The 22,137-nt window shown below is 34.2% G+C and overlaps 3 protein-coding genes and 1 pseudogene across 5 annotated transcripts; 1 reads left to right on the forward strand and 3 right to left on the reverse strand.

The window, feature by feature from the left end:
- Window positions 1-2,806: 2,806 nt before the first annotated feature.
- LOC125610213 lies at window positions 2,807-5,106 on the forward strand. 3 transcript variants are annotated; one of them, XM_048782324.1, is made up of 7 exons: window positions 2,817-3,154; window positions 3,239-3,405; window positions 3,503-3,731; window positions 4,084-4,169; window positions 4,243-4,334; window positions 4,446-4,703; window positions 4,908-5,106. In XM_048782324.1, the coding sequence occupies exons 1-6, from the start codon at window positions 2,987-2,989 to the stop codon at window positions 4,673-4,675; spliced, it is 972 nt and encodes a 323-aa protein (XP_048638281.1). In that variant the 5' UTR covers window positions 2,817-2,986; the 3' UTR covers window positions 4,676-4,703; window positions 4,908-5,106. The 3 variants fall into 3 exon arrangements, with proteins under 3 accessions (XP_048638282.1, XP_048638281.1, XP_048638280.1); XM_048782325.1 differs by lacking the exon at window positions 4,908-5,106 and having other exon boundaries at window positions 2,807-3,154; window positions 4,452-4,899; XM_048782323.1 differs by lacking the exon at window positions 4,908-5,106 and having other exon boundaries at window positions 2,818-3,154; window positions 4,446-4,899.
- On the reverse strand, window positions 4,760-6,145 carry LOC106439978 (putative glutamine amidotransferase GAT1_2.1). The gene has a single exon (XM_013881544.3). It carries the CDS (start codon window positions 6,058-6,060, stop codon window positions 4,897-4,899), a length of 1,164 nt encoding a protein of 387 aa, XP_013736998.2. The 5' UTR covers window positions 6,061-6,145; the 3' UTR covers window positions 4,760-4,896.
- LOC125610214 lies at window positions 6,032-8,919 on the reverse strand (annotated as a pseudogene).
- Window positions 8,920-16,287: 7,368 nt separating this feature from the next.
- On the reverse strand, window positions 16,288-17,221 carry LOC106373887 (E3 ubiquitin-protein ligase RHA2A-like). Its single transcript, XM_013814001.3, has one exon. It carries the CDS (start codon window positions 17,041-17,043, stop codon window positions 16,582-16,584), a length of 462 nt encoding a protein of 153 aa, XP_013669455.2. The 5' UTR covers window positions 17,044-17,221; the 3' UTR covers window positions 16,288-16,581.
- Window positions 17,222-22,137: the final 4,916 nt, after the last annotated feature.

The following is a 22,137-nucleotide window of genomic DNA, read 5'->3' on the forward strand; positions in this document are numbered from 1 at the left end:
TTGGTTAGAAAGCAGACAAATTTTAATTTTAGCAGCTATGTAGGTGAAATCATTACCTCGAACTCATGGAAACATTTCTAAGCTTCCATATGTAACATTGGATCTTATCTGATCTAAATGCTCCTGGTAAAAAAAGAGTGAAAAAATAAAACATATAAGTAATACTATAACAATCAAATTCTGAACCAATGCGAAAGAATGATTCCATGTTTGTTGTGTAGTCAGAACAGAGACATTTCTTACGTTTTAATGTCAAGAAATTTGATATCTTTGATAGATGTCATCTTATTCACTTAAGGTCTCCTGTGAAAGAAAGGAAAAAAAAAAGAATAGGTCCCTTTGTAAGCTGTTTGCCTTCGAGACTTTAGCATTTCTAAAGACTAAGTAACTCTCTAGAGACATGTGTGGTTTATAGCTCAGAAAAAAAATACAAAAGTATTATGTGAAAGTATATACCGGCAGCCTCTGAAACACCTTAAGCATCCAGTAATCAGATTGTACTGATCGTACAAAAAAATGGGACTGTGCGTTGTGAAGTCAAGTGGTTTGGGACGGGTGTGAAACACCTTAAGCGTCCATTGTTCCTCCCTTTACAGATTAAGAAAAAAGGAAAAGAATGTTAGGAGCTGGAGGAAGAAAACCTCAAGCCAAATGCAGAAGAAATCATAGCTGAGTTAATACCAAAGTAAAGAGAACAAAGATAGGTGAAAGAAAAAGGCAGAAAATTTGAACACAAATATTGCAACTTGTACAAATCATGAGAACCATTTCATGATCTTATCTCTTCTCAATCTGTAAACCTACTCCCGAACTGTTTGATTTTTGTGAAACGAACTCGTCTAAGCAACTTACCTCACTCTCTCATGAATTCTTCAAGATGCTTATGCACAACTCTCCTGAAGCTTAACTATAGAGAAGAAACACAAAGTGGTGAGGAATATAGCTGAAAATAGGTATGCAACTTATCAAGGATGAAATGAAATTGTAAAGCTTGATAAATGTTTCTCTAAGTAAGTAAGCTCTTCGTCACTCACCTTTCCTCGCGTGTTTGGTTGGAAACGTCTAGATGGAGGTCCATATCCATCTAAATAAACTATCTTGAAAACTGAGAGATAAAAAATAGTAGACAACTTGTAAACTGACGACATAATTAAAAAGGCCAATGCCAAAATCAGAAAACTTTATAAACCATAGTGTAGCCGCTTAACTTTTGTGTAGAAGGGTTGATTTCATCTTATTTGGAGATAGTTTGAAAACCCGAAATCACACATCTAACACAAAACTTGAAACTTAATTGAAATTTGATCAAATGAAACAGTAAACGACATACCAAAAGAAGTTGGATCAAAATCTTTTTTTTGTCGCCTTTAACATTGCTTCTCGTACTGTCTGCCCTCACGGAGGAATAGATTCTTCACTCCTCCTTCTCGGAGATGGTCCTAATCGTCACTCCCTGAGCCTGTCATTTTCAATTGGAGAGAGAAACATCTACATGAGTTTTTCCGGTGGAGAAGGCAGACTTTCTAGTGATTTCAAGGCGGTGGATAGTTGTTTCTACAGAGTTTCGATTAGGGTTGGAATGAAGATGATATAGAGTGCTTTGTATAGAAGGAGAAAGAGGGGGAGGTGGAACGAAACCATTAAAGAAGAATTAAACAGCATAATATTTTGATGAAGAGTTGGTTTTGGTAACGGCGAGTGAAATGGTCGAGGTAGAACAAAACTTTACGCTTCAGACATCTAAGGTGAGATGGGCTTGTATTGGGCTATTTAATAAATGCAAACACAGCCCAAATTAAAAACCCGTTTCTGGACTGAAGCGTATGACATGGCAAATTAACTTGTTATGATTGGTTGATTTTTTTTGCAGACGTGGACAGCTTCTCCTTTGAGCTTATTCTACTTTTAGTATTGTGATTATCATTGCCACTTTCCTCCATTATCAATTTTTTTTTTGTTCATACGGGAAGAGAAAAATGACACTAAAATGTGCCGATCATGTGCACATCCTCTACCTCTAATAATAACAATAAAATAAAAGAAAAATGAAATTGTAACTACAAGGTCCACGTGCATGAATTCATTTTCTGATATCAGGAGAAGTGGCATTCGTCCGACATATTTAAATTCCCTGATTTTTGTGAGTATTAATAACTGATAAACCACTTTAGTAAACTGTGTTCTCACTTCTTCATTCGTATTATGCATGTATGGAAGAATACCCATTGCTTGAAAAAGGTTAAATCAAAGATGAAGAAAAATATATCTATATCCACCTTCAGTCTATGTATATTTTCGTGAACTAACTAAAAAAAAGATTGAATAATTTAGAGAGCCAGTCTTTCTTTTTGTCAAGTCTGCTAAAATAGCATTTCAAAAGTCCAATTAATCTAAATGTGTTTTTTGCCCCTTGCCGTCCGTCAATATCTAGGATCCCACCACATAGCTTATTACTAAGGCCATCGGTGAATTTGTTATATACTCCCTTCTATTATGCAAAATTTCCACTTCTTCCTTTTTGTTTTGAAATTATAACACATAACCCTATAATTCAAATTTACAACATTGTAACTTTTATTTTGAACAGCTTCAAATAATTTCATTTTAATTAGAAAATGATAGAAAAATGTTTGCTAACCAAACAAAATAAAAACTCTTTCTCACATACCCACTTACAGTGGGTTTAGGCCTTGGGGGGGGGTGTATTACTGATTCAAAAAGAAATATGGGTGAATAAGTAACTAATCATAACTACAATGGTCGAATCATGCAATAAAAATAAATAGCGGTGTGTTCTTCTTTTAATTTGACTCTCTCCTCTCCCTCTCTACTTTCTTTTTTCTTTTTGTAAAATCAAAAATCTTTCTTTCTCCTCATTTGCTTGAATCGTGTTTAAAACTCCTCAAAACTCTCAATTTAAATCAATCTGTACGACTGACTAGTGGGGAAGAGTGTTACATCGTCGTCGTTTTGAATCCCTTTTGAGATGTTGGGAGCTGGGTTTCAGTTGACTAAGCTGAACGACGTCTCTAATGGCGGATCGATTCACAGTCAAAAAGGGTCTGCGTTGGAAGCATCGACAACAAGTAATGTAGAACGGTTTTTGGAGTCGGTCACACCATCTGTGCCTGCTCACTATCTCTCCACCTCCAAGGTCAAAAGTCGATACCTTTTCCTTTTATAAAGACAAGAACTTTTTCGTTTTGTTTAGAGAGGCAGTGATGTTGTTGAGTTGCAGACTCCTCCTTACTTTGTTCTTGGAGATGTGTGGGAATCGTTTGCTGAGTGGAGTGCTTACGGCACTGGAGTTACTCTCTCTTTGCATAACAGCAACTACAAGGATCGTGTCATACAATACTACGTTCCTTCTCTCTCCGCCATCCAAATCTATACTGATCAAGCGAGGTAGAAAGAAAGAAGCTTGATCTAAATCTATTGCTGATGAGCAAGCTTCTTGAACTTGTGCTTCAGTCTAAAGCTTGAGTCTTGTTTTTTTTTAAAGGGGGGCAGGTGAGGAGAGCGAGAGCGATTTCAAGGATTCTAGCAGTGAAGGAAGCAGCAGTGAGTCAGAGAGAGGACTCTCTGGTGGTATGGACCAGCTCTCGTTAAGAAAGGAGCATCGTGAAGACTCGTCCAGTGATGATGGGGAGCCTTTAAGCTCTCATGGTCGTTTGGTATTTGAGTATCTTGAACATGATCTTCCTTACATCCGTGAGCCCTTTGCCGACAAGGTTTGTCCATCTATATTAACACTGAATATCAAGTTAACAAGTTATTAGAAACCATAAGGATTCGGAAAACATGTGAAGTGTGCTTTAGACTAAAACATTAAAAATCTCATAGTTTAAAATTAATTCTTTTATGCGGCTACGCGGAAGTTAGGTACTATAAGGCTTTGCTGTAATCAGATAAGTTTAACTTTTAAAAGCAAACACTTGAAGTGACGTCAAATATTTATCTATGAAAGTAATGTTATGAGTTCATGTGGGATGTTCAACTGCTGTCTTGAAACTTCTCCAAATCTCAAAGGGAAAAATGCAATATCAATAGCTGTCTGTCTTTATTTAATTGTTACCATTGCAGATGTCTGATCTGGCCTCTAGATTTCCTGAGCTGAAGACGCTGAGAAGCTGTGATTTATTACCTTCAAGCTGGTTTTCTGTGGCATGGTATTCCTCTTTGTACTTACTTAATCCATGGTGCCCTCTCGTGTCTCTTAGAATCCCTTACTATACTATGTAGGTACCCAATTTACAAAATACCCACAGGACCCATGGTCAAGGATCTGGATGCTTGTTTCTTGACGTATCATTCCCTTCACACTCCCTTTCAAGGTTAGAAACACTTCTTCGAACAATTGTTTTAGGTAAATAACGTTTAAGTATGCTAGCCATATTAACACTGGGATAAATATTCATTTACTGTCTATCTTTTGGCTCTTTTAGGTGCAGGCATTACAACACAGTCTATGTGTGAGGTGCAGCCAATGGAGAGTGTTGAGAAGACAACCCTGCCTGTGTTTGGCCTTGCTTCATACAAGTTGAGAGGTTCTGTATGGACAAGCATCAAAGGATCTGGGCACCACCAGCTCGTGAACTCCCTTTTCCAAGCCGCAGACAACTGGCTGAAGTTGCATCAAGTCAACCATCCTGATTTCATCTTCTTCAGCCGATGATGATAGGATTATTATGACGACAAAAGATGTAGGAACTCTTTATAATTACTGTCCTGAGGAAACTCATATATACATACATACATATAGGGAACTTGTTCATGTATTGGGTTTTGATCATTAAACTTTATTGTGAACCCTGCTCAAATGGTGATTGATGTATACAGAAAACTAATTTTCTTTTATATGTAAAACATGTTTTTGCAATAAAAGCTAATAGTTAACTATGTCTCAGTGGGTTCAACTTCCAGCAGCTTCCTCTTGATGGCATCAGAGCAAAGACGAGCCTTCATACGGTGGAAGGAGAGCAGGTCAGATAAACGCTCTGCAGACAATTTGTCCATTGCTCTCTCTTGCACCTCTTTCCTTTTCATATACACACACGAGTTCCTCACCGTCGCTCCCATCTGCTTCAGCCTGTTCTCTTGTTTCTTGCTTAGAGCCGTGTTTGATGCCTCTAGAAGCTCAGCCATGGAGAAGCTTTTGACTAGCCTCTTCTTCTTCGTCTTCAGCTCCATCACAATCTCTGCTGCCTCAAGTTGCTTCTTCTGAAACGCGGTAACAGCTTTCACAAACTCCTGATAAGCAGTAGCGCATCCCGGATAATCAAACTCATCAGAGCCTCCCGAGAGCCTCATCCTCTCGGGATGAAACTGGAGACCCACCAAGAACCGACCTTCCTCTGGATTGTACCCGTTCGGATCGTAGAACCCTTCTATCAAACCATCAGGAGCGTACGCCATCGGCACAAAACGTTCCCCTAGTCTCTTCACAGCTTGGTGATGATACGAGTTCACCATTATCTGATCCATCTCGTCGAACCATTTGTGCAACGGGGTCTCCTCCACGACTCTAGCCTCGTGCCTGTGGTCATCGTAGTTGTCGTAGTCTATATGCTTCGTGGTGGTTCCTATCTCCTTGTCAATGTCTTGGTAAAGAGTTCCTCCGGCGGCCACGTTGAGGATCTGAGAGCCACGACAGATGCCTAAGAAAGGAATGTTTCTTTCGAGGCAGAGTTTGGCTAGAGTCAGCTCGATGCTGTCTTTCTCTATGTCGATGGCCGTGTCACTCGCGTGCAAGCTCCTGATCTCCTCCATGTCCTCCTGAGAGAGTCCTTGTTGTTCTGCGTCTGCGTAGAGAGATGGGTCTACGTCTTCTCCTTCGCAGAGGAGGACGCCGTGGATGGGCTCGAAGCTCTTGAGCATAGAATGTATCCCGCTGACACGTGGGACAATGACAGGAACTGCGCCGTTTGAGACGATGAGGTCGAGATGGTACTCTCCCACAAAGTCCACGAACTTGTTCTTGCGTAGAGTTCGACGAGAGACGATGAGAACTCTGGGGAGAATCTTGGACGTCGAGAGATCATTATCATTAGCAACCACCATGTTTAATTAATATCTGTGTTTATGTCTTTTTTTTTTTTTTTGGTTGAAACTGTGTTTCTGTGTTTGTGTTTGTCTTTGTTTTAGTTCTTGTTTGTATGCTTTTATGTTTTATTACGTTGTATTGTGTGTTATGTCTTTGATTGTGTTTGTTATTTATAGAGTGGAGACGCAGCGTACAGGCAATGCACAGACTCCGCACTCTGTCAACATCATCATGTTTATCTGTACTTTTATTGGTCAAAGCTTTACAACTAGATGCTGGCGTGGACTTTTCTGGATATAACCAAATTAATCTTCCTTTTTGTTAGGTTAGGTTGGATTGTTTTTAAAAAAAAAACGTTTCATTTACATATCTTTGTTATAATAAAAATGTGTTTTGTGATGGGTTTTGGGAGGATTGGATATGGATGGATGACTCACTGACTTGTTGTAACCAATATTAGGCAGGCATTGCATTACTGTCTTTATTATTTTTTATTTTGTACGTAAACCATATCTCTGTATTTGGAAAGTCTTGAATTAAATTATGGATATCACGTTCTACGTTATATAATTTAAAAATTCATCCTAAACAACCCCTGTTTTGTTAGTTAGTCTCCTGTCACTCATACGTGTAAGATAAACGTCGTAGACTTGAAACCAATTGGTATGAATGAAAATGTAAGTGTAAAAGATTTCCATTGGTGCCATTGTTAAGCTCCCATGTCTGGTAACTATTCAGATTTCAGTCACACTTGCTAAACAATAATACTTTATACTTCGATCGACATTAACTTTTATTTTGGTTGGCAAGACAAGATTCAGAAAGCAAGAACCAGAAAGGAGCTGATATGGACATTAGAACAAAGAGTGCAGATGAGAGAATCGTCAAAGTTTTTGAGCTTAAAAGAAAAGTAGAAAATCGTTTCTTCTTGTGATTCTCAGCCGCTCCACGTTTTCTACCAACTCCCTGCCATTTTACAATAATCTCAACTCATTTAAACGCTGTACTTAAGTACAAATTACAAGTTTGTTTGTATATAGAGAGAGTCTTGAGAGCTTACTTCCATGAAACATCCTCAGCATTCCTCCAAGTGCCTTCTTTGTCTTTGTACACCAAAGAGAACTCTGATTCTCTCTCGAACAACCTCAATCCCGTTACACTCTGCATCCCTGCAGAATGCAACCAACATCATAATCAATCCCATATAAGTCTATTAGGAACATTACAACTTATCTTTGAGTCCCATGAGGAGTAGAAAATTCTGAAAATACTTAAAAAAGTACTAAAGCTTCTCATCAAAACCTTACCAAACATGTCCTCTAGTTGATGAGCAAGAGTTGAATGCCCTCCATGATCAAGAACACAGACCTTACGACCTACCACAAACCCATCCATTGTGACCTTTACATAACCCACTTCTTTCTCCCTCCTTCATTACTCCCACATTCTTTACCACATCTTCCATTTCTGGTTTCGTGCCTCTTCTGCAGAAACTCGCCACGGTTGGACTTCAAGTCATCTGTAACTTCTCTATATCCTCCCACACCTACCGTTTTGATTCAAAATTAAACAAAAGAACAGAAAAGAAACTGGAATGTTGATTGCTGTGGAAGTGAAGAAGACACTAAAATGTTGAAGTGCAGACAATCTTGACCATTAGGGGGAACTATTGTTATGCTTCATATCATAGAAACCAGATAGATTTGAGAGAGGATGGTCATACATGTTAATAAACAGTACACATCGTTTCAAAGTTGAGAAAATCTACCAAGGAAACATGTTTTGTATATTTTGCCCAAAGAAAACTCTAAATATATTCTTTTTGTTTCATTTTAATTGTCGTTTTAGTTTTATGCACACAGATTAAGAAAACATTAAATTTTGCATATTTCCAAAATAAAAACATCATTACTTATACATTTAACCATATTTCAATAGACGAAAATATAAATTGGAGAATATAATTAATACATTTTGTATCAAAATTATAAAATGGTACTTATTTTGACAAAAAAAAGTTACTCAACAACTATAATTAAATCGAAACGGAGGGAGTATATGTTAGCTGAGAGGTAATGGAAATAATAACAAAAAATCTCACTTTGGCCTGATGTGTGGTAAGGCTCATGTTGTATGGTTCTAAGACTTAGGCCTAAATCGATTACGCTGCCACATTCCATGGTCTAAGAGTTATATGGATGATACTTAAAAAAACTTCGGGAAAAACAAGGTGGATATGAATCTTCTATGACAAATGGAATAAAAAGGTGAGATGAATGATGTGGATTTATAGCACGCAGCTAAGGCTGAAAGTTAAGAGACATAATTGCAGGCAGGGCAGAGACAAAAGACAAAGAAGAACCCATTACCAATCACGCAAGGGTCAGTTTTGTGGTCCTTTTGTTGTTTGTCTGATGACACTAAGTGCAAGGGATGGGGGAGGTCATCACAGGTTCAGTGTTTGTCACCCCATACGTTGCTGTAATATTTCTTGCCAGCTAGCATTAGCAAATAAACCTGAAATCATCAGGATTGTACTACTAATCACAGCAGACAAATCTCCATCTCGTGAGCTGCCTCAATAATATCAGAGTGTCGCCAACTCAATGTCTCAAGTCACAAAACCTGGAAACTGGAATCACTCAAAAAGAAAATATCAGAAGTCAGTATGGTCTAACATGATGGCAGAAACACACTATCTTTCAAGAGAGACAACTCTGTTGTTAAATACTAGACAACTCAGTTGTATCATTAAGTGCATCATGTCTCCCACACCTTACTGAGAGGTAGGACTGTGAGGTTAGTAAATTCCAAGACAAACATGATTCCATATTTCCATGTCTATAAAAATTCTCTCGTGGATAATTTAAGCCCTCCAAAAGAAGCGGTACAAGGGAACACACCCATACTTGTACAGATAACTTTTCAAATAAATAGCTCGTCGCCATAACAAAGGAAGGTAAATGAGCTTCCACCATCTCATTAGATGTCTAATTTACAGGTGTATGACTTCAAAAAAATAAAATTCCTCATAAGCTAATGTTCAGTTTTCCCAAATAGTCAATGTATATGTCTTAAACGGAAATGACATCCTTATTAACATGCGCTTCTGATACACATGTTATGTACTAACTGGAGACCACCTTAGAGCAACGTTTACATGCCAGGAAGGGAAGAGCCCATAAAGTTTCACTTATGCAGAATCATGGTGGCTAAGAAATTCAGTTATGCAATGATAGACTTGCTCCACTGCCTTCGGTGAGATTATCAGAGATAGAAAACAAACACGAACATAACATGGCAGTGAACAAAGTTCTAACATGAGAGACCTAGATATATATGCAACATACCAGTCGTCCTCCCACTAAATCTTAGTGTGCATAATGTGGTCCGTCTGGTTCTCCAAGTAACTTATAAGTGATCAGGGAACAGCTTAACAGTGTCTGCCATATTCACTAGCAACTGTAGTGGTTAGAAAACATAATGCATGACAACTACGTTAATTGAACTCTGTCTTGTAGACGTTATCAGTCTTTGGTGCGTGCTTTCTCTAATTTTTGGGCTGGGCTGTAATTAAAGGCCATATGGCTCGTAGTAATAGAAAGGAACAGACTTCACACCAGTTAAATGACCATTAGCTAACTAGAAACTAGAGATACAAAAAAAACTAGGAGGGTGTGAACCTCCGACCTTGTGGCTAAGAGCCATCTGAAATTCTGAACTATTCCAGTTTATTGTTGACAATTTACAGTTGTGAATCTTAAGACCAAAGCCAGAACTTTGAGGTTTACAGAACACAATATTTATATATTTTCGGGTCAAAAACAAATACAGAGTTCAAACTGGATGATATGAGTGTATAACTAATATTAACGACTAGGCTACACATTCAGTCGATAACATATAACTAGGATAAGATCCGCGCCTTGCGCGGGATTAAGTTATTATTTTTATTATATTTTGGAGAATGAAACAATAGTTTGACTTCATTTGGATTACGGGTGTTCAATCCGGATATCGGGTTGGTTTCGGTTCGGTTCGGTTTTTTTTTTATATTTGGTTAGTAAAATATTACTACTATTCTAAATCCATATTTACTTTGACTTTAGTCTTTCACATACTTTTGAAAGATTTCAACTGGACGACTAAATTGATCAGCCAATCTTGTTGATTTAAATCATTAGTGTTTATATATATATATATATATATATATATATTATTTAGTTTGAATATTTATTAAATAAAAATTCATATGCGTTATATTTTATGATCATTTGTAACTTATTATAACAAAAAATAATCTATTGATCACAAAATTTTCAGAGTGGGAATATTCAAATTTCTAATAATATATAGACGTTTTGAAAAATTTAAATATAACATATAAGAAAAAATATAAATGTTTTTGTTATATATTTAATGTGATTTTTTAATATCTTTCAATAATATAAAATTAAAAAAAAAAGAACTAAGATACCAAAATTGTTATCAAATATTTATTATTCATAATAATTAATTTTCATATATACGTTAATCATATTAGGTAATTTCGTAGTTTCTAATTAAGGAAAGTGCAAAAAAAAAATTTGGTAGATTATTTATCAATTCGATAGTTAGTTTAATAAAAAATATAATGTAAGTCAAGATGGACCAACCTAGTTTTCTAAGAATAGTATATTTTATATAGTCATTTATTAAATGAGAATTTATAATCATACAGTTCTATGATCATTCATATCATTTTATAACTGAATATTTAAATCATTGATAACAAAATTTTCAATGTGAAATCTTTAATAAGTTTATAATTTATAAATATTTTTGAAAATTCATTGAAAGTTTTAATATTAAAATATTTATGTAATCTTATGGTATATAGTATAATATATATATATATATATATATATATAAATATATGTTTTACTATTAAATGATATTTTTTACTCATATGGTTTTAAAATAATGTGTATCTTCTTATAATATTAAATAAAAGTTCATATTAATACAATTTTATGATCATTTATAACTTATTATGACAAAAAAAATAATCTATTGATCACAAAATTTTCAGAGTGGGGATCTTCAAATTTCTAATAATTTATAGACGTTTTGAAAAATTCAAAATATAACATATAAGAAAAATTATAAATGTTTTTATTATATATTTAATGTGATTTTTAAATATATTTTAATAATATATAATTAAAAAAAGAACTAAGATACAAAAATTGTTATCAAATATTTATTATTCATTATAATTAATTTTCACATATACGTTAATCATATTAGGTATCGTAGCTTTTATTTAAGGAAAGTGCAAAACATTTTTTGGTACGTTATTTATCAATTCGATAGTTAGTTTAATAAAAAGTGTAATATAAGTTAAGATGGACCAACCTATTTTTCTAGGAATAGTATATTTTGTATAGTTATTTATTAAATAAGAATTTATAATCATACGGTTCTATGATCGTTCATATCGTTTTATAACAAAATATTTAAATCATCGATAACAAAATTTTCAATCTGAAATCTTTAATAAGTTTATAATTTATAAATGTTCTTGAAAATTCATTGAAAGTTTTAATATTAAAATATTTATGTAATCTTATGGTATATAGTGTTTAATATATATATATATATTTATTTTATTATTAAATGATATTTTTTACTCATATGGTTTTAAAATCATGTGTATCTTCTTATAATAAAAATGTTAAACCATTGATCATTAATTTTTAACATAATAATTTTAATAGTTTTAGTCATTTATTGTCGTTTTTAAAAATTCAAAATATAACATATACGAAAAAATCTAAATTTTATTTTTATAGCTAATTTGATTGTTTAATTTATTTTAATAATATAAAATTAAACAAAAAATGATGGAGGAGATATACATTGTTATCAAATCTTTATTATTAAACTCATTAATTGTCATATATATATTAGTCATTTATGGTAATTTCGTAGGTTTTATTTAAGGAAAGAAAATATCATATCATATCATTATATCATATAGTTTGACCAACTTATGTATCTAACAACATATAAAAATCGAATGTGGACCTACTTATTTTTCAATTGAATGTAATTGACTACCTAATTGAGTGCCACCTATGCATTGGGGTCTTTTTTAATTAATACAAAATTGAGGTTACATCTTTTCAAATGTTCCTCAATTAATATATAAGGGATGTTATGATAAGATTTATGATGTGATAACTAGTTTACATGAATTTGTTCTCTTTTCTTGTTCAATGGGCATTTGGGACCTGTTAGCTATTACTATTGCGAGTTGTTTTCTTCTTGTCAAAAGGTAATGCGAAAGGATATTTGTGGGGTTCAAGGCCCATGCGTCGCTTAGGAATTGACCCACTGCCGTTTGGCCTTTTCCTTAATTTTAGGATAACATTATTTTCTCAATTCACACTCTTTTCTCCCTTTGAGTATCCAATGATTGCTTTTATTCGGTAGGAGTATATTTTATGGCTGTTTTAACGAGCAAATAATAAAATATGAGCCATTTTATTATGCTTTTGATGACTTTGTCCAATGAAGTTTGCACTCTATGTCTTGGATTCCTCCTAAAGGTCACTCTTTTTCACCTCCTTTTACTTTTACCTTTGTTGAATTATGCAAAATTTATACTGCCTTATTATATTAAAATACTAATTCTATTTGTATAATTGACTAATCAACTACGTGAGCTAGCTGTATATGGACTAGAAACCTGGAAATATTGAGTTCAGCTGAGAGCTGTACTTTCACCATTTTTGTATAATTATTCAAGGACACTCGGTAAATAATTTAAAGATTATTAAGCGTTAAGTGTTCTTTTTCATCCTAATAATATATTTTTCATCTTCTAATGGAGTATTATTTATGTGTGTGTAGTGTAGTGTAGCCGTATGGACCATTTATGACTGATTGTTGTTATCATTTTGAAAACTCAAAAGTGTGGTATTACTACTATGATCATGGCTTAAAGCAAGCCATTTCACTTCCCACACACACACGGGCCTCCTACTACTAGGAAAAGGTAGTATATGCAATATGCTCATATATCACATTTATCATTATGTCGATCATTTTCTTTAAGTAACAAGTTAATAGTATGTCAAACCAAAACAAAAAGGTGCTCAACATACAAAAAAATAAATGAATGACGCAGAAAGTGGCGTTGTCATGATGTAATACAGTCTAATCTGAGTAGTGCGGAGTGTGGACGGCCAAGATCGAAGGAAGGTGTGACCGTGTGAGAGTAGTCCCACTCACGGTGTAAAATGGGAATATTACGTAAGAGTGGAGGGTCAACGTAAATAGATATAAAGGTGTTACCTTTTTGTCTATTTAGTCACTAAAGTGTAAAGATGTTTGACAAAACTCAGAAAAAGTTTACGACACGATAAAATTGAGACCCACCTCTGACTGCCACCACATGCACGTCTTCTCTTATGTATTGTTTCTACTTTCTTGAATTTGGATTGCTTTGCAAAAAAATAGTGTAGATGTGATTACAATCAGAAAGCCTAGAAGACAATGAATAGACTGAGATTAATTACTAGTGAATCTACTAAAGCTCTGCGAGTCGGTGGAATTAATATGGATTGGGATTTGGAAGATGGATAAATGTGCATTGGGCGATGAATGAGTACACAATCAGCACACAAAAACATACATATGTGTGTGTACACTATAAAGAGAACGTACGGCGACATGGATGACCAAATGAGGAAGGCCCATTTATTTGTCTGCTTATAACCTAACATCCAAATCTATACTCATTGCTCTCCGCGTCTTCTTTTGTATTTATATGCAAAATGCATATAAATTACTACTCCTATCTTGATAACAAAAATAAGATAACATCAGAAAGAAACGTATGCAGTGACAAGTATGTCATTTGAAGTGTAACAACAAAGTAATAAACAAACCAGAAATACTTTAACTAAACAATTTGTTTTTGATAAATAATCCTGAAATGCTGTTAAACTAATTTTGTAGACTAATGAACTGTTTCCTTTTTAATTATGTTTTGAAATAAATATAGAAAATGTGGAATTGCGTTTTTTTTTAATATAAAACATGAGTAAACATTATATTCAACACCGTCGTGGTAGAATTCACGTATGCTCCAATTAGTAAATACAAACACGAGAAAATAAATATACAAACGTTATATTAACTGTATGAACGAAATAAAAAGACAAAAATATAGCATTTGGTATAGTGAGGACTGAGAAAAAGAAGGAAGCTGCACAACACTCAAGGCCAAAGACTATTCCACCATCTCTCCATCTACGTGCCTTTCTATGCATTTCTTCCAGATACGTATTTAACTAGAGTAACCTATAGTCCCATTATCTAATATTAAGTCGAATAACCATGCTACATGCTTCTTAATATTGTAAAAAGGGTTTTAGGGAAAACATACCCTATAGGCTCGGAGATCAAAGTTATTTAGAATTCTTTTACATTCCCCCAAGAATTATAGTTTTAACTTTTGCCCCTCAACGTCATTCTAATCTCCAAATCCCACCCCAAACTGTGTGTCAATCACTTGTATATCATTGCTAATCACAATCATATTTACTTTTCTTTGTAATTATTTATATCAGTAAAAGGAGGAGGGACATAGCCTCCTTGACCCTTTATATAAGACGCACTCATCATTCCATCCTTTTGCACACTGCATACTATATCAGTCTTCTTCTTCTTTAAGTTGCTGCTTTTTGTTTTCTTTGAGAGATAAGCTATGGTGTCCACAGACGAAGAGGACGACGGTCGAAGGAAAGTGATGGAAGGTGTAATATATATGAATTAACATATTGAGAAAGATGGGCTTTGCAATAATCTACGCTCTTTCATAGAGAAGTAAGTCTAGGGAGAGCGAGATTATTGCATTGCTTGATGCTGGGGAATCGAAGGTTACTGGTCCGATTTTTTCCTTAACCTGAAAAAAAAAACAATTCTTATATCTATTACTATGATGGTGTTTGTGTGTGAGCTTTGTGTCTGTGTGTGTTCAGCCTACGAATACATTTATGTTGTGTTAATGTTATGAAGAGTCTCCTCTTGTAGAAATGGTATAACTTAATAACAAAGCTTACGTTGCAAATAAAAAGAGTATAGCAGCATTAATATATACATCAAACGGGTAATGAGTTGAATCTTAAGAAATTAAGATTATGTTTAACCTAACTAAAACAACACTTTAGCTTCGTTTTGAGCTTGTACGATTGGCTGAAAAAATCAAACTCTGCTATACAGAAAAATGTGGAAGATGGTTATTAATTGATACAGGATAAACAGAGTTCTTTGATCCAACATAACACCAGATATCCTTCCCCTAGATCTATACCCCGTAAACTCGCTTCCTAAACCTAGCGTGGAAGCACTATAACTTTAAAGATTACAAGTACTTGAAGCATATAAACCACACTTTCCTGAAGATATAGGTTCGTTCTCTTCGAAAGCATATTCGAAGCTTCCAATTGCATTCAAAGCTTTGAAATCCCTCTTAGCTTCTTTTTTTAATTACCAACTCAGTGATAAAAGGGTTGATGCTATAACTTCTGCCACATGTGTTTAATTCGAATTGGGATGAACTATTTATAATGCTTGAATTTCTGGTGAAAAAATGAAACCACTGTTTTGGAGAAAAAAAGTTTTGCATTGTTTTTTAAAAAAATTCTAGATTTTTGAGTCATCAATCTAGGTGTTGACAGGCATATATTGGAGCCAGAAATAGGCCAACTATGATGTTATTGGGCCATTCCCTCTATTCGAAAGCCCATATTACTGTGTTCACACATTTTTCTGAAAAGAAAGATTCAACTGGATCACCAAGACGTGTTCAACTTTCTCAACTTTTTGTATACAAACCGAAAATGGGGGCTGAAACATTGCAAACTGAGAGTGAAATAACAAAGAAATCCCTCTTCTCTCCACTCCTTTCAAATTCTATTATAGCGGCCGCCAACTTGTTAAAAAAAAAATGGGGGACGAGTTCACACTTTTCTACTTGGACAAAGACGGGTAGGTGAGCCCTTAACAACATCCAAGTTTACGAAAGACGGACCATGATGAGTCTTTTATGAGTTGGTGATGCGGTTTCGCTTCTTCACCATTAGAATATTATCTGTTCGCCACTGTAATAGAATTTGAAAGAGAGGTATTGTTTCTATTAACTTATATGTCGTACTGAAAACACACTTGACACTATTTTAGCTTCGTGTTGGTGAACAACAAAAATACTTAAAAATGCGACATAAAACATGAATACTAGAGATATTGTTTAATCATTCTTCACAAATTTACATATGGGCAGTATTGAAAACACACAAAGGTCGTCCTCGGAAGGGATAGACCTAAAAAAAGGAGAAATAAGGGCGCGCATGGGTCAGCCACCTAGTTCTCTGATATCTACCTACCTCTTTTTTTTTTATATGTAATTCATATATATAAAGGACAATTAAAGATGGGTGAATCACCACCGTTGGATCGAAATCTTCCGATCCGGTCACACGCTTGAATCAATGGAGAGAGAAGCACGAGATCAAATCCCTCCCAACGCGCCGCTGCGTTCGGGAAACGCAACCATCGGCGACCAAAGCCGATCTACATAAAGGACACGTGAAATTGAGGTGATGAAGCCATCCCTCTAAGCACAGCTTGTGGAACACGTGTCCACACTCCAGCTTCCTCACCTCCTCTCCTTCATGCAGCTCCGACAGGCACACGACGCAGTCTGAACCGCCTTCGCCGGCGCTCCGGTACGAGGAGAGCCGGTTCAGGCTCAGCTGATCGGCGAGGACGATTATGTTGGCGAGTCCCGAGGCTATGATGGAGCCGTCGACGAGGGGGAGATTAGAAGCTGGATCGCAGGGAGGGAGGAGGAAAGAGCGGAGACGGCTGAGGAATACGGCGAGGAGAGAGAGGAGCATGAGAGGGAGTGAATCGGAAGAGACGTCACTGAGCTGACCTTGTAGCCCCATCTTCTTTTCTTCTTCGTATCATTTGCTTAGCTCGTTTCCAGTATATATAGCTTTCTTGGGTTTTACCTATTTACCCCTTTTTTAATTCATGGATAACTGGGTCAATCGGTAATATTACAAACTTGTTTTTAAGATTATTCAAGTTTCTACTAACAAACACCAAAATAAATGCTTTATGATTCAATTATAAGCTATGGTAGGAAAGCGTTTGATTATGTTAGATTTAATAATTAGGATTGTAACAAGATTTCTCATATCATTGTGTAACTACAGCTGTATCTATCATTTTCTTACCACTCCGATGATTATTATTATCTAATTAAAACACGTATAAACCCACAAATACCAAACTTTTATGCATGTGTTATGATATGTACTATATACATACAAACCACTGTCGTAGAAGATGATTTTTTCCTCTTCATATTTCAACCTCCTCCACTATTCTCTATTCAGAACAAATTGCTGAAGTGAAAGAAAAAAAAAAGATTTTGCACGATCCTCGCTAACTTGTTGGCTCAAACCACCTTCGATATTTTATACGTGATGATAACGAAGCAAACACATGATGATAATGAAGGAAACTTAAGCAAAAGATTGAAGAATAATTAATTAACATCATTACTTAGAATAATGGCAAATGGCGATGTTAAGTATTCAGGTTTCGCTATATAACATACAATTATAAATTTAGGTTTATAATAAAGAAAAGAAAGTGGAGAAACACAAGTCTCAGTTTTCGCCATTCAGACCATGTTGAGAATCCCCCGATTGATAAAAGATAGCACAAGTTGGGATTAAGAAATTTGATTAACACATTAACTAGGCAACTAACAAGACCGTATCATTGAAGCATAGTAGCTACTAGCTGATAACGAAATGCTATATGGGGCAAAATTATACTAATAAAGAGAAATTCCAAAAAGGGAAGGCTTAAAAGCAATTGACGGAAAGGATATTTTGTCTTGTATATCGTAATTAGCAAGGTTTATTTATTGGTGGTGATCACCTACTCCAGTTATCGTGTGGTGATAAAACATTGAATAATAAAGTAATAATACAACGAGCATCTCTTGTTTTTTTTCATACTTGGTTGGAGAAGAGGCAGGTAATGCAGAGGCCATTCATTTCAAGCATATGATGTGGCCAAACGGAAGCCATACAAGTTTAACAAATAATGCTGTTGAAAAAGGCAAGTCGCACTCCCAGCTGAAGTAATCACACCAATAATATTAGATGGATCCAACTTGGGCCTAGTCTACATCAGTATGGGCTTAATTACTTTTGTTTTGCAGTACTTGATGGCCCATTTTGTTGTCAGTTATCTTTGTTTAGAAACATTGAAAGGGGTTATTTTCTCATTCTTATCATCTTTCAATTTTTGTTGTTTGCTTATTAAATAGCTCGAGTAACTTAGTTACATTATTACTATTCAATTATTCACGATTGGGATGGTCATCCTAAAAACTGCAAAATACGCATATAAACTTGTTAACGGTGTTACTAGGTCAAATTGATTTTAGACAAGTTTATAAGTTTTAACTTGGCATGGGCCTCTGCCACTGCCGTGTCCATGGACATAACAAATATGCACAAAAGCCATACTTATCTATGTTTGTAACTTGTAGGTATATTCCTTTATTGATATATACGGTTACTTCTTCTACATGCATTTTCTTGTTGAACATTTTTTGGTTTTTTAGTGAAGTTTGGGTAATTTTTTTTATTCTACGAAATGAATTGTTAGTTTCTGTTTAGGATTTATAAAAGTGAGTGAGGTTCTAGAAAATGCAGCTTTACCAAATAGATTGGAAAGAAAAAGGGATCACGTGATAGTTGGATCTAACAAGAGGCAATATTAATTGGTGGTTAATGTAGCATTTCAATGTACCGATTGACAAACTTCAAACCTGAAAGCAGCAATTTATAAGAAGAAGATATGTTGTGTTATTGGTGGCGTTGCAAGCAATTAATGGAGATAGTTATGCGATATATATTATATGTGAATATGTTTGTCGCATTTCTCGTCGCACTATATTGTATTCACTGAATTTGCGAGTGGAAATTTTCTAAGTGTGACCGGCCAGTGAGGACTGAGTGATCAGAAAACTTCGAAAACATAATAAGTATGTCATTAATTATCATAAAGAATAACAAACAAAAATGACCAAACTCTAGGGGTTGGTGGTCTTAGCAATTAGGAGCATGTGGGTGGATCAGACATATATGCATATAGTAGAAACTATAATTAAAGTCGTCCGGACGGAACCATAAACAAGAATGGACCACTCTTGATGCTTGTCTTCATGTGCTAACACTTATACTTGAGACTGACTATTTTGAGGTTGTCCTTCCTCACATCATTTCTAGATGTAGACCACACCTCCCTCTCGTTTTACCATTTACGTGAGATTAACTCGCTTGTGTAGTAATTCTACGTGTTACAGTTTCGTCATAATCATAGTTCTTACAGGGTGGTATGCACTTATGACGAAAGCATTATCACACCATTATTGCTGTCAATCAATATTTGGTAATATTATGTAGCGATAATAGTAGTATATAGTTAGAGCTGTAATGCTTTTTATTCTGCCAATCATTACTACCTCAATGATTTCCGAATATCATCAAATCATTATTCTTAATCCCTCTAATCTAATCCCATCACTTACTTTGACCCTAATCATTATTATCTCTCTCACACACACGCTTTTCTTCTTGTACTATTCCTTTACTCTAGATATATCTTCACTTTCGTTCCTAAGATTCCATCTAATATCAACTTCTTTTTGTTATTTTCAAAACCCATTGTTTATTATTTGTTAATTATTACTAGTGAAAAGGTTAAAAAAAACAAAGAGAGAGAGAGAGAGAGAAGGGTAATGTTGTGGCAAGTGACTACAAGTGGCGTCTCCATCTGCATGTTCTTCTTATAAGAGTGAGCTGTTTAATTTGTTTCTATTCAAATTCAACTTATTCGATATTTCCTCAGTGTTTAAAATTTTACTCGCAGTTATGTGATCTAAACCAAGAGGTAGATGCATTAGTTAGGATTTCAGTTCTCTACATTTTATACAAGTATGGTAGAGTTGATTGTGATAGCTTTTATGCATAGCTAGACATGTCGATATCAAATACTAAATGACTTTCATTTCCTCCTTTTTGTATTTTTTTGGTCATTCAGTAAAATAAAAAATAAATGATTATATACTAATTAGGGTTGTTATTCTCTGCTTCTCCGTTGTACTTTTGAGAATATCTGTCAACTCAATTACTTAAACAATAAAATGAATATACTAACAATTGATGTGTTTCATTTAGTTGCAATGAAACAATCGCTTTAGTTATTGCAAAGCCATTAATGTTTGAAGTTATACTTTCCCATCGACGACCCATACTGTATATCATATATTCAGATTATATAATACTCAATTTTCTTTTCGGCCGGATCAAAACCTCAATCACGGTGGTCTGTTTAAAGCACATGTAATTTGCTTATTTTTTTTGTTCGTAATTCAAAATGATATTTTTGACATTTATTTCTTCTAAATTATAAAAATTTATTCATAATTTTTATTTTGACAAACAATATTTATAAGGTGGTAGTGACGCACTGACAACAAGACGTATATAAGTATATATTTATTAGGTAGTATAACCAGACGAATTAGGTGAAAAGGGAAATAAATGGTGAATAAGACATGAAATAAAAATTGTTTGAAATAGTATCATTTGTCTGTGATAAATTAGACAAATACTAACAACATAATCCCTTTATTTTTAATCGAGAAACATTGATAAAAAATAACCTTAGCCTCATATGTTTATTATATGAGTGTTATTTTTTTAGGTGTCATTACCATATTCACTCTCATCTCCTTTAAAAAAAAGCTTTTTATCAACTAAAATAATTACAAAACAAATACCACTGGTCATAACATTATACTATAAAATTTTTGGATTTCAGAAAAAAGGATCGGATTATGTTCGTGGTCAGTCTGTTACGCTTGACTACATTCGGATTTCCAAAAAAAAAAAGGATTTAACTAAGGCAGCATATTAACTCTTTCCAAAGAAAAACTTTATGATTTGTTCGAAAATTTGGAAGTGGTTCTTTTAAATAAGGTAACAAAATATATGAATGTAAACTCGAATGATTTGAATGAAAATTTGGAAGTGATTCTTTTAAATAAGGGAACTTTATGATTTGCTTGAATTGGTTATTTTAACATGTACGAATGTTCATATCATAACGTTTACGAATGTTCATATCTAATCTTCTCAGAAATCTTTTTATTGTGAACAAATATGAGCTTCAAATCATGTTTGAAATAATGTTTTGACAAAATAAAAATGAGCTTCTCATAAATTTACCCGCATGCAAACAAATATACAATTTAATTTTAAAGTCAATCACATATAAATTTATATTGATATACTAAAATTCTTATATTCCGTACTTTCTTACATATATATATTTTTCTTTCTATGATTTTAACTGACATTATGTCTACATACTAAAAGATATAATACTTTAAAAATTTCTGCGCTCTGCGCGGATTATAATCTAGTAGGACTGTTCAATATGGTAAAACTGAACCGTACCGAACCGAACCGAACCGAAATAGACAATATGGTTTGGTTTTGGTATATACCATATAAACCGAATGGATATAATTTTATAAAAACCGTAGGATTTGGATATAGTTTGGTATATAACCGATTAAACCGAATAAACCGAACAAAACCGATTAAAAGTAGAAACATGTAAATATGTATCTATTTTATAACAATACATGAAAATATATTTGTTACATAAGTTAAATTTGTGTTAATAACTATTACCATAATTTTATAGTAATAAAAACCTTAATTTGTAAAACACTTGAACTATAACTAATACATCGCAATTCAGACATCTTATTTTCTAAGTATTTTTTTGATCTTTTTGATTTATTTTAGTCTTCACTAAATTAATATGAAGATTATAAATTTGATGGACAATAATTAATGGAAAATTTTCAATTGAAAAAGCATGACTTTAATGAACACTAAATATGGAAGAGTGGAAAAATTTTTCTTTCATGTTTCTGT

This window comes from Brassica napus, chromosome A6 (genome assembly GCF_020379485.1).
Source record: "Brassica napus cultivar Da-Ae chromosome A6, Da-Ae, whole genome shotgun sequence".
Taxonomy (NCBI): Eukaryota; Viridiplantae; Streptophyta; class Magnoliopsida; order Brassicales; family Brassicaceae; genus Brassica; species Brassica napus.